Source organism: Gymnogyps californianus, chromosome 21 (genome assembly GCF_018139145.2).
Source record: "Gymnogyps californianus isolate 813 chromosome 21, ASM1813914v2, whole genome shotgun sequence".
Lineage (NCBI taxonomy): Eukaryota > Metazoa > Chordata > Aves > Accipitriformes > Cathartidae > Gymnogyps > Gymnogyps californianus.
This window is the reverse complement of record NC_059491.1, coordinates 2,907,880-2,930,281: the sequence shown is the minus strand read 5'-3', so window position 1 is coordinate 2,930,281 and position 22,402 is coordinate 2,907,880. Positions and strand designations below refer to the sequence as shown.

At 41.8% G+C, this 22,402-nt stretch overlaps 1 protein-coding gene across 1 annotated transcript in view; it reads left to right on the top strand.

Moving 5' to 3' along the window:
- The window catches only part of LOC127024827 (ATPase family AAA domain-containing protein 3), a 30,099-nt gene that overhangs the window by 7,021 nt on the left and 676 nt on the right, over nt 1–22,402 (top strand). The window contains exons 8-15 of the mRNA XM_050909519.1: nt 2,965–3,120; nt 3,352–3,408; nt 4,331–4,456; nt 6,808–6,932; nt 9,285–9,336; nt 10,250–10,320; nt 13,859–14,026; nt 14,622–14,730. Coding sequence (XP_050765476.1) covers nt 2,965–3,120; nt 3,352–3,408; nt 4,331–4,456; nt 6,808–6,932; nt 9,285–9,336; nt 10,250–10,320; nt 13,859–14,026; nt 14,622–14,730 — 864 coding nt within the window. The remainder of the gene's footprint in view (nt 1–2,964; nt 3,121–3,351; nt 3,409–4,330; nt 4,457–6,807; nt 6,933–9,284; nt 9,337–10,249; nt 10,321–13,858; nt 14,027–14,621; nt 14,731–22,402) is intronic.

The following is a 22,402-nucleotide window of genomic DNA, read 5'->3' as shown; positions in this document are numbered from 1 at the left end:
TCCCCTTTTGCATGCATTCTGTCTCTGAGCTGCAATTTCCTCCCACCAAGTTAGCTGCCAAGAACTTGCCTGCTACTTTCATCCCAGGTGGATAGCAGACTGTCAGCTCTCAATGATCAGGGAGTCTGAGGGTACCATTTTCATCTATAAAGAGCATTCCTAGTCTCTGGAACTTCAAGACCTTGCAGAACATGATCTAAAACTCACTTTGCTGCTTATCTCAACTCACAACAACAATCTAATTTTGATGTAGCCTAGAGAACACTTAGAGAACTGTTATGTGTGCTAAATAAGCTGATTAAAAGCTGGACCAACATCTTTTCACAGGACAAAACAGCATGGCAGTGGCTTCTTACGGACATAAAGTTGTTTCTCAGTGTACTACTTACAACAAAACTTTACAGTGAAAATACATTTTTAGTAGCATGGCTTGTTAAAATGGACGTTTTGCTTTAAGTCAGTCACCACCATCTGCTCCGCCCTCTGGTTTTATACACACAGGCTGATACAAAAGACACTGCCTGAGTGCACTGCGGAGAACAAGACATGCTTTAGTGGATCCTTTTGTAATCTGTAGGCTGTACCTGGAATGCCTGCAGTATTCAGAGCCTTTTGCACATTAGTGCAAAGCTTGGTGCTTTTAGCTGCATATTCTCTTGACCCAGATACCAGTTTCCTGCATTATGGTCATTTTTGCTTCTGACAAGCTCTTGTCTTGTGAATTTGGGACATTTAGCTTTAAAAAAAAAAAAAAAGGTAAGTATATTTTTGGAAAGGAGATCACACAGCTGGAACTCATATTTTCTGTTGCTTTGAAAAATGACTGTAAGGTAAGAATTAGCCAGTTATTTTAGGGTTCCTCTAAATTAGCCCTGAATTTTCAGCTCTTCCTGCCTACCGTAAGGGCTGCTCTTTTCTTACCTCTTCCCATCCAAGCAGAATTCCAAAGGCTCTTAAAGTTTTTTGGGTTTGTTGGGGTTTTTTAGTGGAATTCACTTTGCTTATCAGTCAGAGATTCATTCCTTTGCTAGATACTTCATGATAAACAAATAGGCACTGTAATCAGACTGATTTGTGGAGTTGGCATAGTAATTGCGTTCTTCTGTGAATGTGAGAGTCGAGTAATTTTCCTGTTTTGATACATAGCTGTCAGTCTTAAAGCTGTATTTCTCTGTATCTTGTAATATGAACATCAGTGAAGTCCAAAAGCCTGAAATACTTACCTCTGCCTGGATGGATCTGATGTATCAACCGGTAACTTTGCTTAGTACTGGATGTTGCTAAAGCAAATGGTGTAAGAGTGCATGAGATCATTTGTCATGGTACCTTGTTTTTAGAGGGAGGCTGCTAAAAAGACGGAGTCTCTTTTGTGTTCTAAAGTCCCTGTAAACTGAGATGAATCAGGTGCAGAGGTCGTCTTACTCTTTGCATCTTGGAACTCGCAGTTCTGAACTGTTCATGTTTCCATGCAAAGGAAAGGTGATGTCACACATTTAAGCAGAGTGAAACTGAACAGATGGTGTCTCATGGTTTATTGAACAATGCCATCCTTGTTGTCCTTGAGGCTTTTGACCTTGTTCTGTACTTGTAGTAGAAGTCCGCTTACTTTAAAAGCAGTTGTTGCAGCTTGCTCTTTTGTCTATCTGCGCTTGCTCTGATATGAATTATTGGCATCTAGCTGTAAGCTGAACACAACTGATTACTTGCACTCAGAACGGTGTGGAACAGTCGGCCTCTTCCTAAACACCTCTCAGTTTAAAAGTAATGCCCCTTGTTCCCTTGTATTTTCAGGTGAATAGGACTTCTGGTAAATCACCTGACTCGCTTGCATATGTACAAACAGATGGAACTGGAGGCTTATGTTTGTGCATCTTAAGAAGTTTTATAGAAGTTATCAGTGCTATCAGTCTCTGAGAATTAAGGAAACAATCCTATACATGCTGAAGATTTCTGTAAAGTCTTGCTTTCAAATCATGTCCTGAAATGTTATTCTTAGCAACCTCCTGGAGTGTCTTTAGTATTGCCAGCACAGCTCCTTGTCTATTCTGACAGCTAGCTATGGTGGAAAAAGCTGCCTGTGGGGCTCTTGGTTTAATATGAGCCAACGTAGTGCTGAACTGAGCAGCAACCATAAACCACACAGAAGTCTGGATTCTGCTTCACTGGCAAATTCATGGGAATGTGTCGTGTTCTGGGGTTTCTGAAAGAACAGTCTGTAATGCGGTGATGGTAATTCGCATGGTGGTTTTGGCTTTGAGGCTCCTCTTGAGTACCTATTTTCCTGTTGTGTTGGGTCGGACATGACTGTTCACCTTTAGCAGGTGTACCCTGGCTAGTCCTTTTTGTTCCCTGCTGTGTACTGCCCTGGTGGCAGCCACAATTCAGATGTTTGTCATGGCATCTTTAATTCGGCATACATTTTCTTGTATGGTGAGGGGTAGTCTGGCAGACAGCACCTGGTTGATGTGAGCTTATTCTTAACTGCCTGCACAGAATACCTGAAAAAAAACAAACCACACCACTTTCCCAATGTGCTTTTGTTCGTAACACTGGAAGCTAAAGCTTCAGCATTACGGGAGATACTGTTTTCTCGTAGGAGGCTTATGCCTCCAGTTTGTAGCAAAGCCTGATGGCTATTTGTCTTCATACATACTCTATTTAGTTAAAAGTCTGAAAAGCCACGCACGTTTTGAGCAGGGAGTACATACTTCTGGATACATGACTATATGCATTACATGTGCTTCGTCTGCCCTTCACACTGCAAGATGCAAGAGCACTAAATGCCCTATGAATAGAGAGTGTGAGACCTTTACTGTCTGAAGAGGGATAAAACATCTTACCAAAAATAAATCCCTATTGGTCAGCATTTGTCCTGAATCTTAATTCCCCACCACAGGGCACGCTACACACAACAACGTTGCCTTGCCAAGTGTTTTTCCTAATCCTTCCCTCCTTTCTTTGCAGGTGGCTGGCCTAACCCTGCTGGCAGTGGGTGTTTACTCTGCCAAGAATGCCACAGCAGTAGCAGGGCGATACATAGAAGCACGTTTGGGCAAACCTTCCCTGGTGAGAGAAACCTCGCGCATTACTGTGCTGGAGGCACTGAAGCATCCTATCAAGGTAAAGTTTAGCTTTGTTTTTGTGTTGCGCTCAGCCTTGAGGATGCAGAACTCCTTTTGCAGCTCTTTGTGTCAGGCAGGGAGCTGTCGACGGGTCTGTGAATAAACGTACTATTGGAGATAGCATAGGTGGGCTGAGCTCATTGTCATTTCATATGACCTTTTTCTCCAGATAAGTTGTCAAAACTGTAGTCGATTTCTACATGTCAGTAATTGAATTTGTCCTCTCCAGGTTGGTAAGCGTCTTACCAGCAAGGCTCAGGATGCCCTTGAAGGAGTTGTTCTCAGTGTGAGTACTCTATTTTGCTATCTTGGTCTGTGAAGGGTGACTTTGGAATCTGAATAAGAACGGCTGTTTCCTTATGCTCACTTCAAAAGCTGTAATTCCAGTAATTCTGGAGACATAGCACCCTTGGGGCATTGAGACCGTAAACAAGCTCCTGTGTTCAGTGTGACACGCATTAAGCACTCTGTTAACCTTTCTTCCTCTGTGCAAAGCAGTTGGAAGTCTTAGTTCAGTCCTTACCCTGCTGCAGGTTTTCTCTGTAGTCAGCATGTTCATATACAGAGTTCCACTTGTCTCATCTAATCTGTTAAGGATTACTGAACCTAGATCTGCTTGTAGGCCAAAAAGCCCAAGAAGCAGATGCATTTGCCCATCTTGTGAATGGTTCTTAACTTGCTAATTAGGACTGCTTCTGTATATTTGCTTCTGAATTTCATTCCTGGATATCAGGCAAATTTAAGTGCTGCTTGAAGCTGCTGAGAGAAAATACTCTTGCAGGAATAGCTTTCTCCCAGTATCTCTACAAATGCAGTAATAAGTATGAACATGAATGTTTATGACTTATGTGAAAGAATTAGTACTGCAAAGAGTTGCTTATGTTTTGACATATCCCTCCCAAGGCATCCAATAGGAAGTGAATATTTAGGTGTTATCAGTTCTTCTAGTAGTTACTGCACTGCTTCCTGCACTGCTGCTTTTTCTTACAAAAGAATTGTAGCCAAGTGGACAGAACTTTCAGTTGAGTAAATCCTGATGTAGAAGGGGAAATGACCCTGGTCTGAAGCAATAAGCAGCTGAAGTTAAGGCTTAAAAGCTTGAGACTTGTAGGAGTGCTGCCTACTTCTTGCTGGTACTGATCTGTGAAGCTGATAGATGCAAGTCTCTTGGTACTTTCTGTTCCTTAAGTTTCACCCTTTTCTTGCAGCCACAGTTAGAAGCACGTGTGAGAGACATTGCCATAGCAACAAGAAATACAAAAAAGAACAAAAGCCTATACAGGAATATTCTTATGTATGGTCCCCCCGGCACTGGAAAGACACTCTTTGCCAAGGTAAAACCCTGCCAAGATTCTGACAACCTGCATGTTGTAGGGTGCTCTTAAAACTTCAGGGTCTAAGCACCCTCCCTAGTCTGAAATCTGTTGCTGTAGTATTGCATAAACATTGTGTTCTTGTGTCTGTGTTGGGAAGGGAGGAAAGGGCATCCAGCCTGCTTCAACTCTAAATTAGTACAGTCACTTGGATTCTAGTGCTGAGCGTAGGCAGAAGAGCCCTTCCATCTGGAAAAGGCATTTGGCAACTCTGCCTTGTGAATTCGCAACACCATCCTGCTGTCTCATTTCCACCTCTGTTAATTTTATGCACTTGTCTAAATAGGGTCTTTCCTGCTGTCGCTTACTAATCCCAGAGCAGAGAAGAGATAGGTATGGCTTTACTGTGCATGTGTGCTACTAGGATGGTTTTTGCATGGATTTGAGTCAGGATTTGATTTTTGACTTGCTCTGCAGTGCTTGTTCGCTGGATCTGAGGTTTCATATGCTTGTTTAACAGTGGCAGATTTGACATGCTGATGCAAGTTGAATTTTTTTCCTCTATCAATACATTAAACCCATATCCCAATAGTTTTTTGCTGCCTGCTCTGACAGTATGTCACCTAGTTCGGATTTCTAAAGCCAGTAGAGAGGGACAGGTCTAGGAAATGCAACAGCAGCATAAGGAGAAGGGAGAAGTGTAAGAGCTGAGAGAAGTGGTTGGCAGTGGATGAAGAAGTTTATTAAACAATCCAGAAGTTATCTCTTAACGCTTTTCCCCAATAGCATAGAAACTCCAAAGGGGGGGTGGTGGTAGCTGTAAAAGATTGGAGCGGGTCAGAAGGAAGATGGATGTAAGGGTGAGACCTGTATGCTCTAGAGAGGAGAGAATACTACGCTGGGAAGCTGACTGTTTTCTGAGCTGTGACTTTTGTACTTGGGTTAATGGCAGTGACAATACAGATTGCTATTATTGCTGTTCCAAAAAGGTAACGTGTCATAGTGTGGTGGTCTTCTCTGACTCCTGGAGGGCAAAGACATATATGAGTCTATGGTGGTAAGTAGGAATGCTCTATGACAGGATTCTTGAGACAGATGTAAACACACTTGGATGCAACTGTCAAAGCTTCCAGCTTTGTTGGACTGATACAAAACACTAAACATTAATAGCGGTAGAACTGGGTGGTTTTAATGGGCAGAGCAAAGCTTTTTTCCAGCCTCCTGCTGCACAGCAGGTAATTGGCTGGATTCAGCTAAGCATGTTTTGCTGGGGCTGTTGCTGATCTGGGTTGACTTGTTCATTTTAACCTTCAGATGACTTTCCTTTACTTGGCAGAACTATATAGCCAGGTCTGGGTCAGCTAATGGTATGTTAACTCAGCCTGCTGTCTGTCACCATGGCAGGGCTCAATTGATAGCTGCTTTCTGAAATGGAGGAGAGAGAGATCTTCCCATTTATTGGCTTCAAATCCTAGCAAGGTCTGTTCTTGCAGATACAGGCATCTGTGGGCTAATTCACCACTGAGATGTTGCAGTGAGATGGAGAGCAGGTTTAAGCTGGGAGCTTAATTGCAATGTTATATAGCTCTTGGTAGACCTGTTTGGGCTGAAGTAGAGGGAGGCTTTGCCAAGGCTATAATTCTGCCCTGCAGTAACATGACAGCCTAAGCAAACTTTGGTCAGTGCAAGCCATAGGCTCTTCTGATGTGCTTGGCTAATGTTGGCTACATCCTGTCAAACTTGCTTTATGGATAGACTTGCATTTTCTGTCTTAGCAAAAAATCATAGAGGATTTTTTTTTTTTACCTGCAGGCTTAAGGGAGATATTTCCAGCATGCCCCCGGAGCTTCATCAAAACCCTTAGTAGCCACCAGACCAATGAGTTGTGGCAGGCTTTACAATACAAAGGGAAAAGTCTGTTATTTTGTCTGAATACTCATTGGGTTCACTAACCATTTAATTCCAGGCTTTTAACTTTTTTTTTTAAAGAACAAAATTTTAATTGAGTTGTATTAGTTAAGCGTCTAGTAAAGAATAGAATCCTGTTATAAACTAGACCATGAAGAAAACAGTGGAAGAAATAAACAATACAAACAAGTTAAAGATGAAGGTCTAAGCACTCTCAGCAGTGCCTTCTAGCACTAAAATTTCGTACATTGCCACAAGACTATACTTCCATCTTTCATTCCCATTGAGAGCAATGCTAAAAGCTGCCCCTAAGTGACTAAAGAAGTATTGTCTTCTCTAAGAGCACACTTACCCTCTGCAAATAGGCATGCTGATAGGACTAAACTACTTTTATTTCCCTCCTCGTCTTCTGTGGTCTTGCAGTGAAAGAGAGTGCTTAACTCACTGTTTGTGTTTCCTTCCAGAAATTAGCTGTGCACTCAGGCATGGATTATGCCATCATGACAGGTGGCGATGTTGCCCCCATGGGGCGGGAAGGAGTTACTGCCATGCATAAACTCTTTGACTGGGCAAACACCAGTAGGAGAGGGTAAGTGGAGTTTCCTCTGAGTCCTGAATTTGGTTTGTTGCTCAGAGAAATTCACTGCAACGATGTAGTTCAGACCCCTAATCTCTGTTTGTTATTGAATGATACTCTTGCACAGATGAGGTAACACTGACCAGGCATAACATCTCATGGAGTTTTCATAGAATAGGTGAATTCTTGCTGCTTAGTAATATTTAAAAGGCTGAAAGCTTTTGCTCTTCTGCTCCCTCAAACGCTTCTTATTTACTTGAGATTTTCCAGATCAGTCATAGCTTGACTCTGTTGATCTCACCAGGCAGGTGGAGAGATATTGCCCACTTGAAGGCTGGACACATTTCTTTCAAAGTGATTAATTTTCTGACAGTAGTTAGAAGACTTAGCACAAATGGACGTGCGACCAGGTGTTTACACTCTCTGGATATTATGTTCCCTGTTGTGATTGCTCAGATTTTAGACTCTGATAGTGTTTGGATCCAGCTTCTTGTTTACTTTTGAGTCTCAAGCAGAAGTAGCGAATTATAAGAAACAAAAGAGGATAAGGGAGAGGCAGATGCTAAAGGCATTGACATTAGATAGGTGTAAAAGTCGCAAGCTGCTGTGCTTTTTCAGTCACCTTTAAAAGCAAATTTTTATCTGCAGAAAAGCATTCATGTTGAGGCTAAATCTTGACTCCCTGATTTTGTAAGAGTATGTAGTTAATTTGTTCATACTAGTGTAAACGGATTTTTGCAGTCCAAAGGTAGCTAAGAAGTTGTTTGTCCAGCCAGGATATTAAAATTCAATAGAGAACTTGCAGTGAATGTCACTTTCGTTTTTTGTGCTGTTTTGATCTCAGGTCTTCTGTAAATGTGGCTAACCAGTGATTTATGTGTTCTCTGATTGCTTTAGATGGACATTATCTTGCAATGTCTGTTTTAATCCTTGCTGCATTCATCATCTAAATGTTTCTATTTCCCCTTTAAAAAAAAACAAAAATATGCAGCGTAAATGTCCTAAGGATTTAAACTCTTTAAGTTTCTCCTGCCCTGAGGAGCTATAGAAGGAAAGGTGTAAGAATTTGAGCTTAGAAAAAGAAGTTGGAAGAGAGATGAGGATACTCAACTGGATGAAGACTGCTGGATGCTTCCACTAAAGAATTCTCTTTCATAACATTGCCTGGGTCTGAATTTATTCTCTGTCCTGATAAAAACTTCTGTGCATTTGAACTTCATACACTTCAGATACCATCTTACGAAAGTCATGATCAAAGGTTACATGTGTCCATATACATCAATGTTCTTAACCTCCAGTAACGTTGAAGTATTTAAGCAGATTTTATTCTGGATATCTCACAATGTTAGCTGTTAGTACTGTGTTGCCTTTATTAGCTGAAAGCCGTTGTGATAGAAGACACTTCTCTGCAGACACCGTAGCTGAGAATATTTTCAGAAAAGCTGAAGTTGAGTAAAAGATGTTAATAGGCCCTGAAATGCCTTGAAAGCAAGCTGGTTTTGAAGCTAGGCAAGAAGGTAATACAAACTGTGACAGCTTTATGAGCAACTTGGTTCTGTTATTGATAAACATCTTTATATGCTTTGTCTCTTGGGAAGAGCACTACCCTTGGGTTATAAGTGAATTTATTTTTGTGAATTATTCATTGACTTTATTAATTTGCTTCTCCACAGGCAGTAAAACCATTATATTATTGCTAGTGTGGTTTGGAAAGGAAAAACCCCACAAAATAGCAAAGCAAGTTGCAGGGGAGGACTCTGGTTTGAAGTTTTCAGAATAGTCTAAGTAAGAAAAATGGCAGGAAGATGCCATTGCCACCAAGATTTCTTGTATGCTTGTGTACCCATCTTGTACCCTTGCACACATTTCTCTGAATAGGAGGGAATGCTAAAATAAGCACACTCACAAATACTTGGGGAGCAGGTCTAAATTTCAAAGATCTACTCCAACTTGGCAGTAACATACCAGCACTGCTAGATACAAGCCCATTGCCAAATCATGCCCATGAAAACTCCCATCTTTATTTAAAAATGTGGAGGAAGTTAAGGTCATGTGCCCTAGAATTGCTTCTGTTCAGTCTGCTTCTGAACAGCAGGAAACAAAACTCCAGAGGCCTGGAGTCAGATTTATGGCCTAAGGTGTCTTAAGCTAATACCTCTTTCTTAACTGTTGGGATGGGCCAAGTGCATGCAATGGAAAAGTTGCTGTCGCTTAGCTGAGAAATGTTGCCTTAAGAAATGAACTTGCTTGTGTAATCCTTCGGGCTTACAGCTGGTCAGATATGGGTGCTTAGTAGCGGGACAGGAGAATCCTTGAGCCTCACTTACCTGTCTCCTATTACTGTGTAGTGCTTTCCTTTTACAGCCTCTTGCTATTTGTGGATGAAGCAGATGCGTTTCTGCGGAAGAGGGCAACAGTAAGTACTTCCTCTATGTCCGTTACCTGTGCATGCTGCAGAGTTAATCAGCCAACAGCTTTCTTGTTTAACATGATTAACTAGCTTCAACAGGCAAGATTAAAACTGGCAGGTGCCTTACTACTCACCTAATTAAGTGATGCAGAGACAAGAAATTAGCATCTTGCAACTGAATGGAATGAGCATCTCAAGACTGACTTGAGAATTCCTCCCTGCAAAAGATGGATGACATAATCTTTTTGGAGGTTTTGCAGGTGACTGGGCAGTAGGAAAGAAAGAGGCATATCTTGAAAACAAGAGAAGATTGTTCACACTGCAGAGTTGGTACCCTGCAGCGTTTGTTTTTTGTCCCAACAGATATTTATCTTGGGAGATTTTCATAACAGAACTACTTTTCACTACATTAAAAAAGCTACACTAGCAGCTTCCCCCATACAAATGATTTATGTTTTCAAAGTAAGTCACCGTATTGTACATTGAAACTGGACCTGCTACTTGAACCCCAATGGTCTATTTAAAGAGCTATCCCTAGAAGATTACTTTGAATGTGTAAGTGCATTCTTTGCTGTGGCTTATTTTCCTGTAAGTATCTTATTGGACTTCCCAGCTACAATAGTGTTCAGCAGGGAAAGCCACCTGGACCAATGGTTAGAGCATTGGGTTTGAAATAAAGAGAATCACTGAATGACTGTGGGTAAATATTTAATCTCTCTGCTGGAAGCTTTAATTCCTAACCTTCTTCCTGGGTATATAAATTGATCCTTTTTTCCCAAGGTATTACAGTGCTTTGGATTCTACTGTAATGCAAATGCCTGACCATAACAGAACTCACTTTGTCAATAATGCTGCTTAAAGCTGTGACCTGTCTTAGGTCCCCAAGCAGTTTATCTTCCTTTGGATTTCATCTTTGCAGGAGAAAATCAGTGAAGATCTCAGAGCAACTTTAAATGCATTCCTGCACAGAACAGGGCAGCACAGCAACAAGTAAGTATCCAGTTTCAGCCTTTAGAGCAGTTGATATTTCCCTGAATTGAGGAAGGTCTATAAAGGCTCTCTGGTGTGCAAATGAAAGTTGGAAACATATGGTCTGTGCTGCTAAGGACTTGAAAAAATCTGCATAGAATATCCCCTTTTCAGTTTATATACTGAATGTAGCTTGCTCCTCCTTTATCTTTTCCTGGGACCTGGAAATTAGAACTGTACACAGGGTAGAGACCAGTGCTTGTAAAAAGGGTGTTCTTTTGGCCCGCGTTAGCAGATGTGCGAAAAGGATTTTGAACTGCCTTTCAGGACAACACTTCCCCTGCATATGGGATGTGGTGGTTAGCAGTTCCCTTTCATATGTCATCCATACTGTGTGTGGCTCCCTTCCAGCACTGTAGGGAAACTGTTTCCTGAAACAGGGATGGTATTTGAACATCTTGATTGTCTTAATGAGTACATTCTCTTTCTTGATAAGTTGCTGTTATTTATACAAGGACAGTATTGGGCCCATGAAAATCAATATCACAGAAGAGAATGCAGGGTTGATACTGGCTGGATGTTTCATGATCTCTTAAAAAATGCTTCAGCTGGTGCTTGTTTGAGCTGCTGTTCCTCTCCAGTGCTTTGGTGGCCTCTTTCCATGCTGTGCATGTGTGTCTGGTGGGGGTGGGTTTGAAACTGGGGCAAATGAGTTTAAATCTGACCCCATTTCTTTTGCATGAGCTGTCTGCTCAGTATGTCTGTGTACAACATTGCACATAAATGTAGGAATCCCAGAGCTGTTTCCTTCATGGCTGCTAATAGATTTGCTAAACACCGATGATTGCAGGGCTGACTTTGCAGATCCATGTGTGTGAATTTCATTGCCCATCCATCCATGCTCACTTTGTCACATTAATGTTAACTTCCTGCAGAGCACTGCTTAGTTTAACAAGAGCCATTTCCTGGCTGTCATAAGACACCTTTCCTCGACCTTTTTCAAATAATCTTTGATTTGATTTTGTGCATGTGTGAACTTTACTTAGTTGTTAAACTTCTCCTTTTACAAAGAAATTGAGCCAACAAGAAAAGTTGTCTCTGTCTTTATGTGGGAAGGTGAGTTTCTCAGTGATGAACTGCTCCCTTAGTAAGGTTGTAGTGAAACACCTGTTATAGTAACCTCATGACATTGAAATAAATATTCTAGAAGGTCATTGTTTCAGGACAACAGCAGGGCATTTTCTGTCCTTGGGGTCTCTCTTGAACTTCTTAAAACCAATGCAGCTCTAACTGATAGTTGCTTGTATGTAGCTTCCCTGTACCCTTCTCTGTCACAGTGAGGTGCCTTGGATGGTATACCTTTCCAAAATGAGTAGATTGCTAGAAAGCAAGGTGTTGAGCCTGTAGGAACCTTGCAAGATCCTTGGTTTTCTCTTTGGAAAGATAGTGAGTCTCTTCTGAAATTATATATAGAATTGCTCTATAAATGCTGAGTTGAGTATAATTATTATTAAACGATGTTGTACTTGCTGTTTGCAAGAATAAATGTGATAAATATATATTGGCAAAATACATATGTTCTGCAGGACCCAGAGCAAATGGTGTTTAAGATAGAAATATAGTTTTCCAAGGTGAAAACTGTAAATATCCTGAGCTCCTAGGTGATCTCTAGAAATGTCTTTTGCCCTGTACCTGCAAAGATGATAAAGATGTTTAGATGGAACTGCAGAACTTTTAAGAATAATAGCGTATATGTTTTAGCTTTAGATAGTTCCCCCTTTTTCTAGGAAATAGTCCTTTTCAGACTTGTAATGTCTAATTGCTGTGGATCTAGCAAAGTTACGTTTTTGACCAGATTTATAACTGCACTGCAAGCCAGTGATTGGCAGAGAGTGGTAAGGGGATGGTTCTTTCCCCTGATGTTAAATTGCCTTAGCAGAGCTCTGGGCATGCTTGTTTGGTGCTGGTGGGTGCTATGCCTCCACACAAAACAGTTGGGCTGTCATTTTGTCAGATGTTGAATTCAACCCTAATTTAAACTGTGAGCCATTCTAGGAGACTGAACATGTCCTTGTGATTCATGCATTGCTTTTTACTTCTGAACAGCCTTATTGCTGCTTTGGGCGATAAGGAGTCCTGTATCCATGAATGGGAGTTCACTTGAATAAGTCTAATAGTGCTTGTAAATGTAGCTGTTTTGGTGAGACCCTGAGGAGTACTGTTAATTTACTAGTGAATTGTCAGCAATGTAACTAAGTACTGAGTATTGTGAATTGCTAGCTTAAACTTCCCAAAGAACTTTCTGCATCTTCTTGCTGGATGGCTGACTGTGCCTGCATCTCTTGCTCATTTCTATAATTTTCACGATAGAAACGAGCAAGGCCTGAATATCACGTTGCATGTCAATTCTTTATGGAAGCTGTGTTTCTGCAGGGGTTTGGGGGAAGTCCGTGTTGGTAGAAAAGGAACAGTTTCATGCCTGTGTGACTCTTGGGTTGGCGAAGTTCTCTTCAGTAATGACAGCAAAGAACACAGCCCCCTGTAGACTAGGATTTAAATGGACTGCAAGAATGTCAATATTCCAATAGCTGTGGTTAAAAGCCCATTTCAAATTATAATGCACTATTAAGGTGGTAACATCAATTAAAGCATTAAAGTAGAATTGGCATGAGGAAGAAGCATCGTTACAAACCAAAAGAAAAAGCTTCTGGCTTCAAAATGCAGCAGGAGAGAGCAGGACCTGGAAGCTGGCACATCTGTACTATGGAGCAAAGCCTGGTAAAACAAACCACCTTTGTTTTATGGTACCCATTGTGAATGCCTCTCTTTCTGCACACATTAGACTTGGTAGCAGGAATGTGTTGTCAGGCTTGCTTGAAGGAAACAAGTCAGCTTTTACCAGCTGCTGAAGAATGACCTTCCCATACACAGACCCAGCAGTGGTACACTCCCCTTATTCTTAGGCCAGGATGAGTCCATTCAGTGCTCTGCAGCTCGTTGAGCTGGCTGAGGTTTCAGTAATGCTGTTGGCTTTCAGTTTGGCAGCCATTCATACCTTCAGAGCAGGACTAAGACAGCCTCTCATGATTCTAGGGTGCTGTGCAGTTAGCAGCTTGAAGTCAGCTCCCCAAACGGGGATTTAAACTAGAGATATGTATGCGCCAGAGAACATCTCTCCATGTTGTCCAGCCTTGTTCCAAGGTTTCAGACTTAGAGGTCTCTGGGAGGTTGTACTCTCGCTAAATGTTTGTGATATGCCTAACTTGAGGGAGATTGTGGGTAAAGTGATAACTTAGGCTTCTATGGCAAGGTCAGACTGGGGAAGGCTGATATTGGAAGACTAAGTACTGAAACACATTTCAGTTCTAAATAGTTTGCGCTGCATTTTAGTATGTCGCTTGAGATGCTGTTACAAAGCTGTTTCTAAGGAGTCTTCAGACATGTCAGGTGATGAAATGTCTTTGATACTGGCCATGGCAGTTCCCAATATTCAGACTGGTTCATTGATTTTTATTTTTATGGGTTTTTCAGTCTTTCCTCTGTTGTTTCATACTTCCAGGTTTATGCTTGTTTTAGCAAGCAACCAGCCTGAGCAATTTGATTGGGCTATCAATGACCGAATAGATGAAATGGTGAACTTTGATCTGCCCCAGCTAGAAGAACGGGAGCGGCTTGTGAGAATGTATTTTGATAGGCATGTCTTGAAGCCAGCCACAGAGGGTAAACAGTGAGTATCCCTGCAGAACTCTCCCACCCTATAGGATTCTCTTTCTTTTCTTGTTTTTCTTCATCTCCTTTTCTATATATTCTGTCACACTATCTATAAACCCACTTTAAACAAGTAGTACAGATAACAGTTGGAGAGATGCTTCTTGCTATCCTGTTATGGGATGAGATGCCATCCTAGAATTTCATGCCATGGTTTGTTGTGCCCTTAAAATTTAGGAGACCGGTTACTGCACTGGAGGTAATAATGCAAATAGGAACACTGTTGGAACTCCTCATATCCAAGCACTTGTCTTTGCTTGGCTTAACAGAGACAAATCAGACCAAGTGATTTGTTTCCTTGTGTGCTGTGCAGTCTTGCACTTTTCTGGTCTTAATCCAGGTATGCATGTTTCTGTGTGCCACTAAATCGGGCTTTCTGGGCACAGGAGAACAACTTCTATACTCAGGCTGGATCTTTCTACAGAGATTGATCCGATCTGATCTTTGATTTCATTGTAAGTGTTGCTCTTTACAAAGCCTACCTCTGACTCCCTCACCCTCCTGTCCTGTCATGTGGCTACGTGTAAATGAATCCTTGTTCTTCTGCTTTTTAGACGTTTGAAGCTGGCCCAGTTTGACTATGGGAAAAAGTGCTCAGAGATTGCCAGGTTGACAGAGGGCATGTCTGGCAGAGAGATCTCTCAGCTTGCTGTGGCATGGCAGGTAAGTAGGGCTTTTATCACTGGGCTTCTTGGTTTGGTTTTCCTTTCTGGAAGGTTTGAGTGTTTTCATGTTGGAAACTTTGGAAGTTTCATTATGTTCATACGGTAGTACTAGAATGCTGCTAGCTCTGGGTGGGTGTTGGAATATCAGCATAATTCCTCATCTCATAAATAGGAACAGTTTTAATAATCACTAATGGGAAATCCCTTACTGAATTTAGGTAAAGCAGGTGAGTTAGGAATGGGTTTGGGCAAATCATGCTGGCCATTACTCACGTTCCAGCTCAAGAACAGTAGGAGAGATGCCGAATGTTGTTGCCCATAGGTATGACAGCATTAGGACACTAAAACATCCTACTGCCCTACTTTATTTGAAACACATTTTTAGTGCAACTTGAGTAATTGGAGGAACAAAACTAACTGGAAAATGGAGCTGAAAAGACTAGGTACTTGTACATGCACGGTACCTATATAGAAATAAAAAATGCTATCACTTTGAGTGCAATTGTTCACATACTCAACAACCCTAAGCCCTTTTTTTTTTTTTAAATCAGGCTTTCACCTTGTTTTGTCACAGCTGCCAGTTTCTTACTGGATTCTGTATTTTTATAAACCAACCTAGTAATACCAATTTAAGGAGTATGCTCCAGATGGTATGTCATGTAACTTGCTAATGTCAGCTTCCTTTCAGGTATTGTAAAAACAAAGTTGTTTGGGTTTTTTTAATTTAGTTTAGCAGTTCACAGACATTTTACAAAGTTTGTGCATTTCATTCCTCCTAGTACTGTTTTTCCACCTTTTATCCTTAAGTATTTATCCTTTCTAATCCATTTAACTGCAGTAGTCATGAGCTGAGGTCCAAAGCAGCCGTTTGAGTGCTGTTAGTTCTTATTTTATTCTTTGTATGTTAGCACACAGCTGGTTAATTTTACTATGTGAATTTCGTATTATTGAAACATATTTCAAAATGTGTGCTGTCATCTGAAGAAGTATAAAAGCTTTGTTTATTTTTTTATTTGTTTCTGTTCTGTAACTGCCTGAAAACGTACCAGATTCATATTGTTACCAGTTCAGTCAAGAAGCTTAGCAAGATGCTTGACAGGTATTTGAGATTCAGAGAGAGGTAGTGCATATTGATGGGTGTTAGGTGGACTGCCATGGTGTCCAATTAGCATGTCTTCAGACACTGTTCTGGAGAGCTGACAGGTTGAAGAAAAGGCCAGAATCTTGGGCTATTCTGCCTTTCACAGAGCCAGTAGATCATGGCTTTACTTTTTCCAAGTACAGCTCTGCTTTTTGTGGGCTTCTGATTTTGAAACCCAGGATAAAGACCTAGGGTGTTTGTCTTAAACTGAGTGATGGTGATGTGGGAGAGAAAGCAGACCACTAATTGTCGTAGAATTTCTTTATTTCTCTTCATTTAGAAGAGAACCCCCTTACCCATGTATGAAAGGCTTTGCTGCCAGGCATTTCCTGTAATAAAAAGTTGTGATAAATGATCCTTTGCTTTTTACCACCCCTTATTTCCTAGCTTGTCATTACTCCCCGGGAATGACCTTCGCTTTTATCGTTTATTTTTTAAGTGATCTTGAAGGAATGGAAAGGTGGGAGTGACTAATTCCTTAGTGTTGTTGCCCTGATCACTTTTTTAAATGTACCTCATAGCGCAAGAACTATTAACAAGGTTCTATGTAAAATTGCAGCAGGAGGTTATGTTCCTCTCTGCTGTCATAAAACAGTCAAAGGGCTTTAAAAAAAACAGGATGCAGGAGAGGGTGGGCAAAAAGATACGAGTTGTTTTGATGCAGAATCTGCAAGAATCTTCACCTGTGTCAAAATCAAAGTTGTGGGTGTTCTGGAACAAGGGACTTCATATCTTATCCCTTGTTGGATAGGAAAGGAAGTGTGATGTGTCAGGGGTCAGTGTTAAAATAGCACAGGCTTTTTGCAGCTAGTGGCTAGACTTGTGGACTTCTTTCCTCAGGAGATGACTGGGTGGGTACAGTCCACTAGCGGGTTTGTGAGGGCATCCAAAAAGGGGTAAGATTTCTGTATTGAACACTGCCCTGGGATCTGCCTGCCAGAGCTGTTGATCCTAAGTGCTGCCATAGGGTTCTCTTTCAGTCATTGGGTCAAGGAATTTGGAGCTGTAACTGACTGGAGCTGGACTAGAGCTTTACAGAAGGCTGCATTTATGCCAGGTTTGGCCCACTGACTTTTGACTGTGGCAAGGCTTGTTAACACCTGCCTTTGTTTTTGCCTATGTAAAGTATTAAGGGTATGGCACTTCAGTAGTGATGGTTAAAAGCCTCTCTGTAAGCAGGTGTTTTAAGTACTCTTAACCCAAGTTGATCTCTTGAATGGTATCGGTATTTTGGGGCCTGGGTCAGCGCTAACAGATAGCTTGTTGTAGGTAGCTTTGTAGGTGACACAATGCGCTCTCCTATCAGGGAAGGATTAAGGCTGCAGTTTGACAAGCATTTCTGGCAGTGTTAGTCCTGCCTCATATTGCTGCCTTTCTGCTATCCTTTCCATTGCGCTGGTACACCTCTTTGCATGGCTGTACTATGAACTGGGTCAGGCAGCTGATCAGAATTAAAAATAGCTTGGCAAGACAAGTTAATGGCATAGCTGCACTGTTGTCCTGGCACATCTGAGGGGGTAGATCAGGGTGGGTAGCAGCTATATGAACCAGCATAATTGGCTCAAGAAAATGCTTATCGGACCTTCCTCAGCTGGATGCAACAGCTGTGAGGTGGTTATATACTACAGATAGGACTGTTAACTCTTGAGCTGTTGGTCTTTTAAACTCATGTGTGACTGAACTTTTGATTCAAGATGCTGCAGGCCAAAGATGGCTGATAAGGGAAATAACCTGATGTGAGCAGCACCTTTATGAACGCACACTTGAATTTTAATCAGTTTGTAAGCTACAGTTTTGTCCGCCTTGGATGTGCAGAGCTATAAGGAAGCTACAAAAGGGCTTAAGCTGAGGATTTAGGGAGTCTCTTCTGTGACTCTAAGGTGAATGTCTGGACTTCCTGTTCAGTTCCCTACTTGCAGTTGCTTCCCTCCCACAAGGCATTATGTCAAGTTAACAACACAGGCAGGAAGAGTTTGAGATGATGTACAAGTTGAGAAGATGAAGGGCAGGAAGAGCCAAGAAAAGGGAAAAACAAGGTATCTCTCTTAACAGTTCTGTTTCTGATCTTAGTAACACCTTACAGAGCTGGTAAACAGCAGATGTCATGAGCCTAGTGCTCTTTAGAAGTCCTCAAAGCAGACTTGAAACAACTATGTCTCAAGACATTTAAGCTTCCAACACTTCTCTAGATAGGCTCATCACAACGGCTGCTGAAAAGCGATATGCCTGAGGTCTCTGTTTAATAAGTAAATTCAATTGACCCATTCTGGGGAAGATTACAGCAGAAAGCCCTAGTGAAAACTGCTGGTTGTGAATGCTGGAGCACAGAGCTGGATGGGAGCGTTTTGTTTGCCTTTTGTTTTCAGCTATTTTGCATAGTGCCCTGATGTGACTTGGAGCTAATCCTCAAAGTGTAGGCTTAATTGCAACATGCCTGTCACTTAATTCACCTCAGCTTTGTATTATATATTTTTTTAATTAGTTTATTCCTCCAACAGTCATTTGCAGTGTTGCTGTCTGTATGCATTATACCTCTGTAGACATGTCTTAGAACAAAACTGCAACCAGTGTCTGGACAACAGAGACAAATGCAGAGGGAGCGGAATGGCAGGCTTAATCTATGGTGAAGTGTTGCTCTGTTCCACAGGGTCTGTCCTATCACCTGAAGCTGACTGAAGCTTTGTTGCTTGCAATTCTCGTCCTAACCTCTATGTGATGAAACCTAATCAAATTATCTGTGAAGCACAGGTAGTACTAGGAAGGGCAGTGAGGAATCTGCATTGCTGCTACTGCTTCCATTCCTGAATCTGCAGAAGTGCTGGAGGAAGTGGACAGGGAGCACAGGATGGTATTTATCATGGACTTGATGGAGTTTTGAGATGCTAGGATCCTCATCAGCTCTACTTAGCTTGCCTGGGGTCATCTCTCATGGCCAGAACTGAACCTCAGAGATGGTTTGGGGAAAAGTGAAGTTCTGAAGCAGTAGGAGGAGAAACCATCATAGCTGTTGGCTGTTACCGAGAGTAACCTAGAATGGCAGCGTATGGCCACTCTGCCATCCCGTGGCCTCACAGTCACTTCCCATGAACATGTTTTTGGAGTGCTCTGCCAATATTGTTTTTAACAAAAACATCTCAGTTAAACTAGAAGCCTGAGCAATAGCTGCAGCTTTCATAGGCTTAATTCCACTATAAGCTGGGCTTGAAATTGATTGGCTGTCATCTACATGAAGTTCTAGTTCACTGTTGTTTCAGCCTGGCTCCGTTTGTCCTGAATTTACCAAACAGGAAAAATAAGATGCAGAAAAGCAGAGAGTGTAACCTCTAGTGCTGGGAAAAATACTGCTATCTGGCACAGCTAATAGTCTGCATGCTAGAAATCCATTTTAATCTCTTCTGCAGAAGACTGAGCATTCCCTCTTGTCCTTGTGCTTTTCCATTCCCCGTATCTAATCTTTTATGAATATATCAAGGATTAGATGCATTTACACACTGAAAAATTCCCTTCAGATCTGTTTATAGTAATGTGCAGACTTTCTAGTTCTGCACCCTGTACTTAAACCCATTGATACGCTTTAGATAAAAAGTCAAAAAAGCAACCTTTCACTATTTCAAGCTGTAATCTCTGGAAAATTGTTTTGGCAACACTTCAAGAGAATTCCCAGGAGTTTTATGTCCCAGTGTTAATGATAGAGGTGAGCTTCCTGTCATTTCCTTGCCTTTTGTGCCACTGACGTTAATGTCTTTTTGTACCCTGAACCTTGTTTATATTTAAAAAATAAAAAAAATAATCTGCCTGACCAAGTTACGGGAAGAATTTAATGTTTCTATAGTGGTCTGAGCTGAAGGACATTATAAGTAAGCGGGAGGGGTGGAGGGGTGCTTGTGTTTTGGGGTTTTTTTGAGCAGGCTGTTTTCATTATAAATGTGATTCACAGGATACAGATTAGTTTGGCCAAGTTAAAATAAACCATGGTTCTTGGCTGAAATGAAACACTAAGTCATATAGGCTGGATTTGTCGTCTGTGCTCCATCCCTCTACTTCCCCTCCACATACTTTGTTTTCAGATTGTCTCATAATTGGATTTGAGTTATAAAACATGAATAGTTGCACTGGAGAAAATGGGTTAAAATTTGTCCATGCAGAAGGCAGAGGTATGAATATAAATGAAGCTCAGTACCATTTTTGTGTGTGTGCAAGCTACTCCCAGAAGGGACAGCTGCTTCTCCCATTTGCTTTCTTGACAGCTAGGGCCTGAGGCTTTCTATAAATAGAAAGTCATTGAGAAAATCAACAGAGCGTGAACTGCACAGCTTTGCAGGAGTTTCCACAGTTGAATTTATGGTCTATGCAGTGGCAGGGAGGAAGGGAAGACATCCTCTCTATTCTGTTGAGGCACGTAACGCACATCCCAGGGAAGCACTTACTCCATTTTAAAACACCAAATCCTCCTGGCTGAAGGACTATATTGATAAAAGGGTGCTGGCTCCTTTTAGCTTTAAGTCCCCAATCATGTCCTGCAAAAAAAAAAAAATAAAAAGGGGAGTGGGTGGATTATGGGGGTGAGTCAGAGAGGATACTTCAACTGAACGGAGCCTCTCCACCATGCCCCTTTTACAGTGGTGAGAGAAGACAGGTCATGTTGTGATATGTGTTATATAAATATTTGTGGCAGCAGGCAGGTTATGGAAACAGTGCTCTTCTCCTGGTGTTTGTGGGAAGTAACTGCCTCATTGTGTTCAGAATGCCTTCTGTTCTGTTGTTGAATACAGAGGACAAATGCCTTTAAGCAAAGTGAATTCTCTATTTGCAGACCTTCTATTTCTCTGCACTCCTTGCCTGCAGCCAGTGTTTACTCCTAACTTGAAGTATGAGCATTAGTCTATCTTGTCACTTCTGCCTTAAGGAAGGATTACAAAGGTTTTGCACAGGGAAGGATCTGTTTTGATGCTTCTCACAGCAAAAAACAGTGCCTGCCAGCTCTATGGTTACATGTGATTTGTGCAGTGAGACCTCTTGTGATCTAACCAGTTCCCCAAAAAGGGCTACCAAGTAAGGGCTGGAAAGTAGGCTAGAGAAGGCTGAAAACCAACTTGGGTAACCTTTTGCTCATTTCTTGAAATAATTATTCCTTCTGCAGTGAGGTAGCAGTAATCTAATAGGCAGGTATAATCTACTGTACTGGGCTAGTCAGTACTGTGCTGATACTGGCCAGTGCAACAGCTTACTCTGGGGTTTGTCTTCTCTCCCATCTACATCATTGGACAGTGGGTGCATAAAATGGTCATACTGTAATTTCTTTCTGTCGTGCTTTTGCAGTAAACCTTGTTGCTTGGTATAATTGATGTTTTGCACCGTTAATGATTTATGGAGCCTATATGTAATACCTTAGAAGCACACTTCAGCCTGTCATGAAAGCCAGAGTTTATGTTCCTAACTGGAATCTTGGGGAATGCCCTGCAGACAGAAGGCTTGGCATGTGACAATCTATGATGTGATAGCTCTGTGGAAGTAGAGAGATGAGGACAGAAGTTTGGGGCTATTTGGGGAAGGCAGCATGGATGTGAGAAACTGGAGGGGGTTCCGCCCTGATTAGTGTCAAGCTTCCTCGCTAGCATAGCTGTACAAGGAACCACAGTACTGAGTCGCTTGCAGGAGCACTTGCATAGGGGGTAACCAGATTTAGAAATCTGTAGCTTGGAGTTGCTTTGTTACCTTGGAGATGGGTACAGCTAACAGTGCAAGCATCCTTCCCTTCCTTGGAGGGTACGGCTGCTTGTGTTGTCATCTGCAAAATGTCCGTCAGTGGAGTCCTAGCTGTCCTGCATGTTTGGACAAAAGTGACAATCCTTTTGCTGCAGCTGAAGAGAAATGGCACGCAGTCCTGTTTCCCCTAAGCTGCCACTGGAAATGTTGTGGGCTGTTTGGCAAGGATGTCTAGTTTTCAGCCCTTTCTGCAAGGAACTGTGATCAAATTTGTACTGCCTATCGAAGTAGCAACAGGACCAAGTGTTAATTTACCAAGCAGAATGGGAGAGACGGGGGTATGAATGGAGGAGGGAGAAAAGAGAAGGTCCCACAGGCAGATGAGCACAGGCTGGGAGCTGACACAGCACAGAAGCAATGCAGGGGAGATTCCTAGCAGAATGCATGAGGAAAGCAAGATTAGTGCACATTAGACATCATTTTAGAGGTGCCACATTGCCCATATTCACCCTAGCACTGATGTTAGTTCTCCTGTGTAAGTGTTTAAAACATTTTCTGTTGTCTTGGATGGAGTCATTCAATCACCATATGCACCTATTACTCCTTAGCTTATTGGCTTCATACGTGCAGTGCGTTTAAAGCAGGAGAGGAAATTTAAACAAGCCAAGTGTGACTGCAGCCTAACCATACTGGCTTTGCTCAGCATTATGAACCTGTGGCCTTGTCTCTTCCGAATGCAAAGATCTTGCCTCCCAGGAAATCCAGAGGCAGGTAGGCAAAGGTGCTTGTTAGTAGCTCAGAGACAAAGACTTTAGTGTAGCTG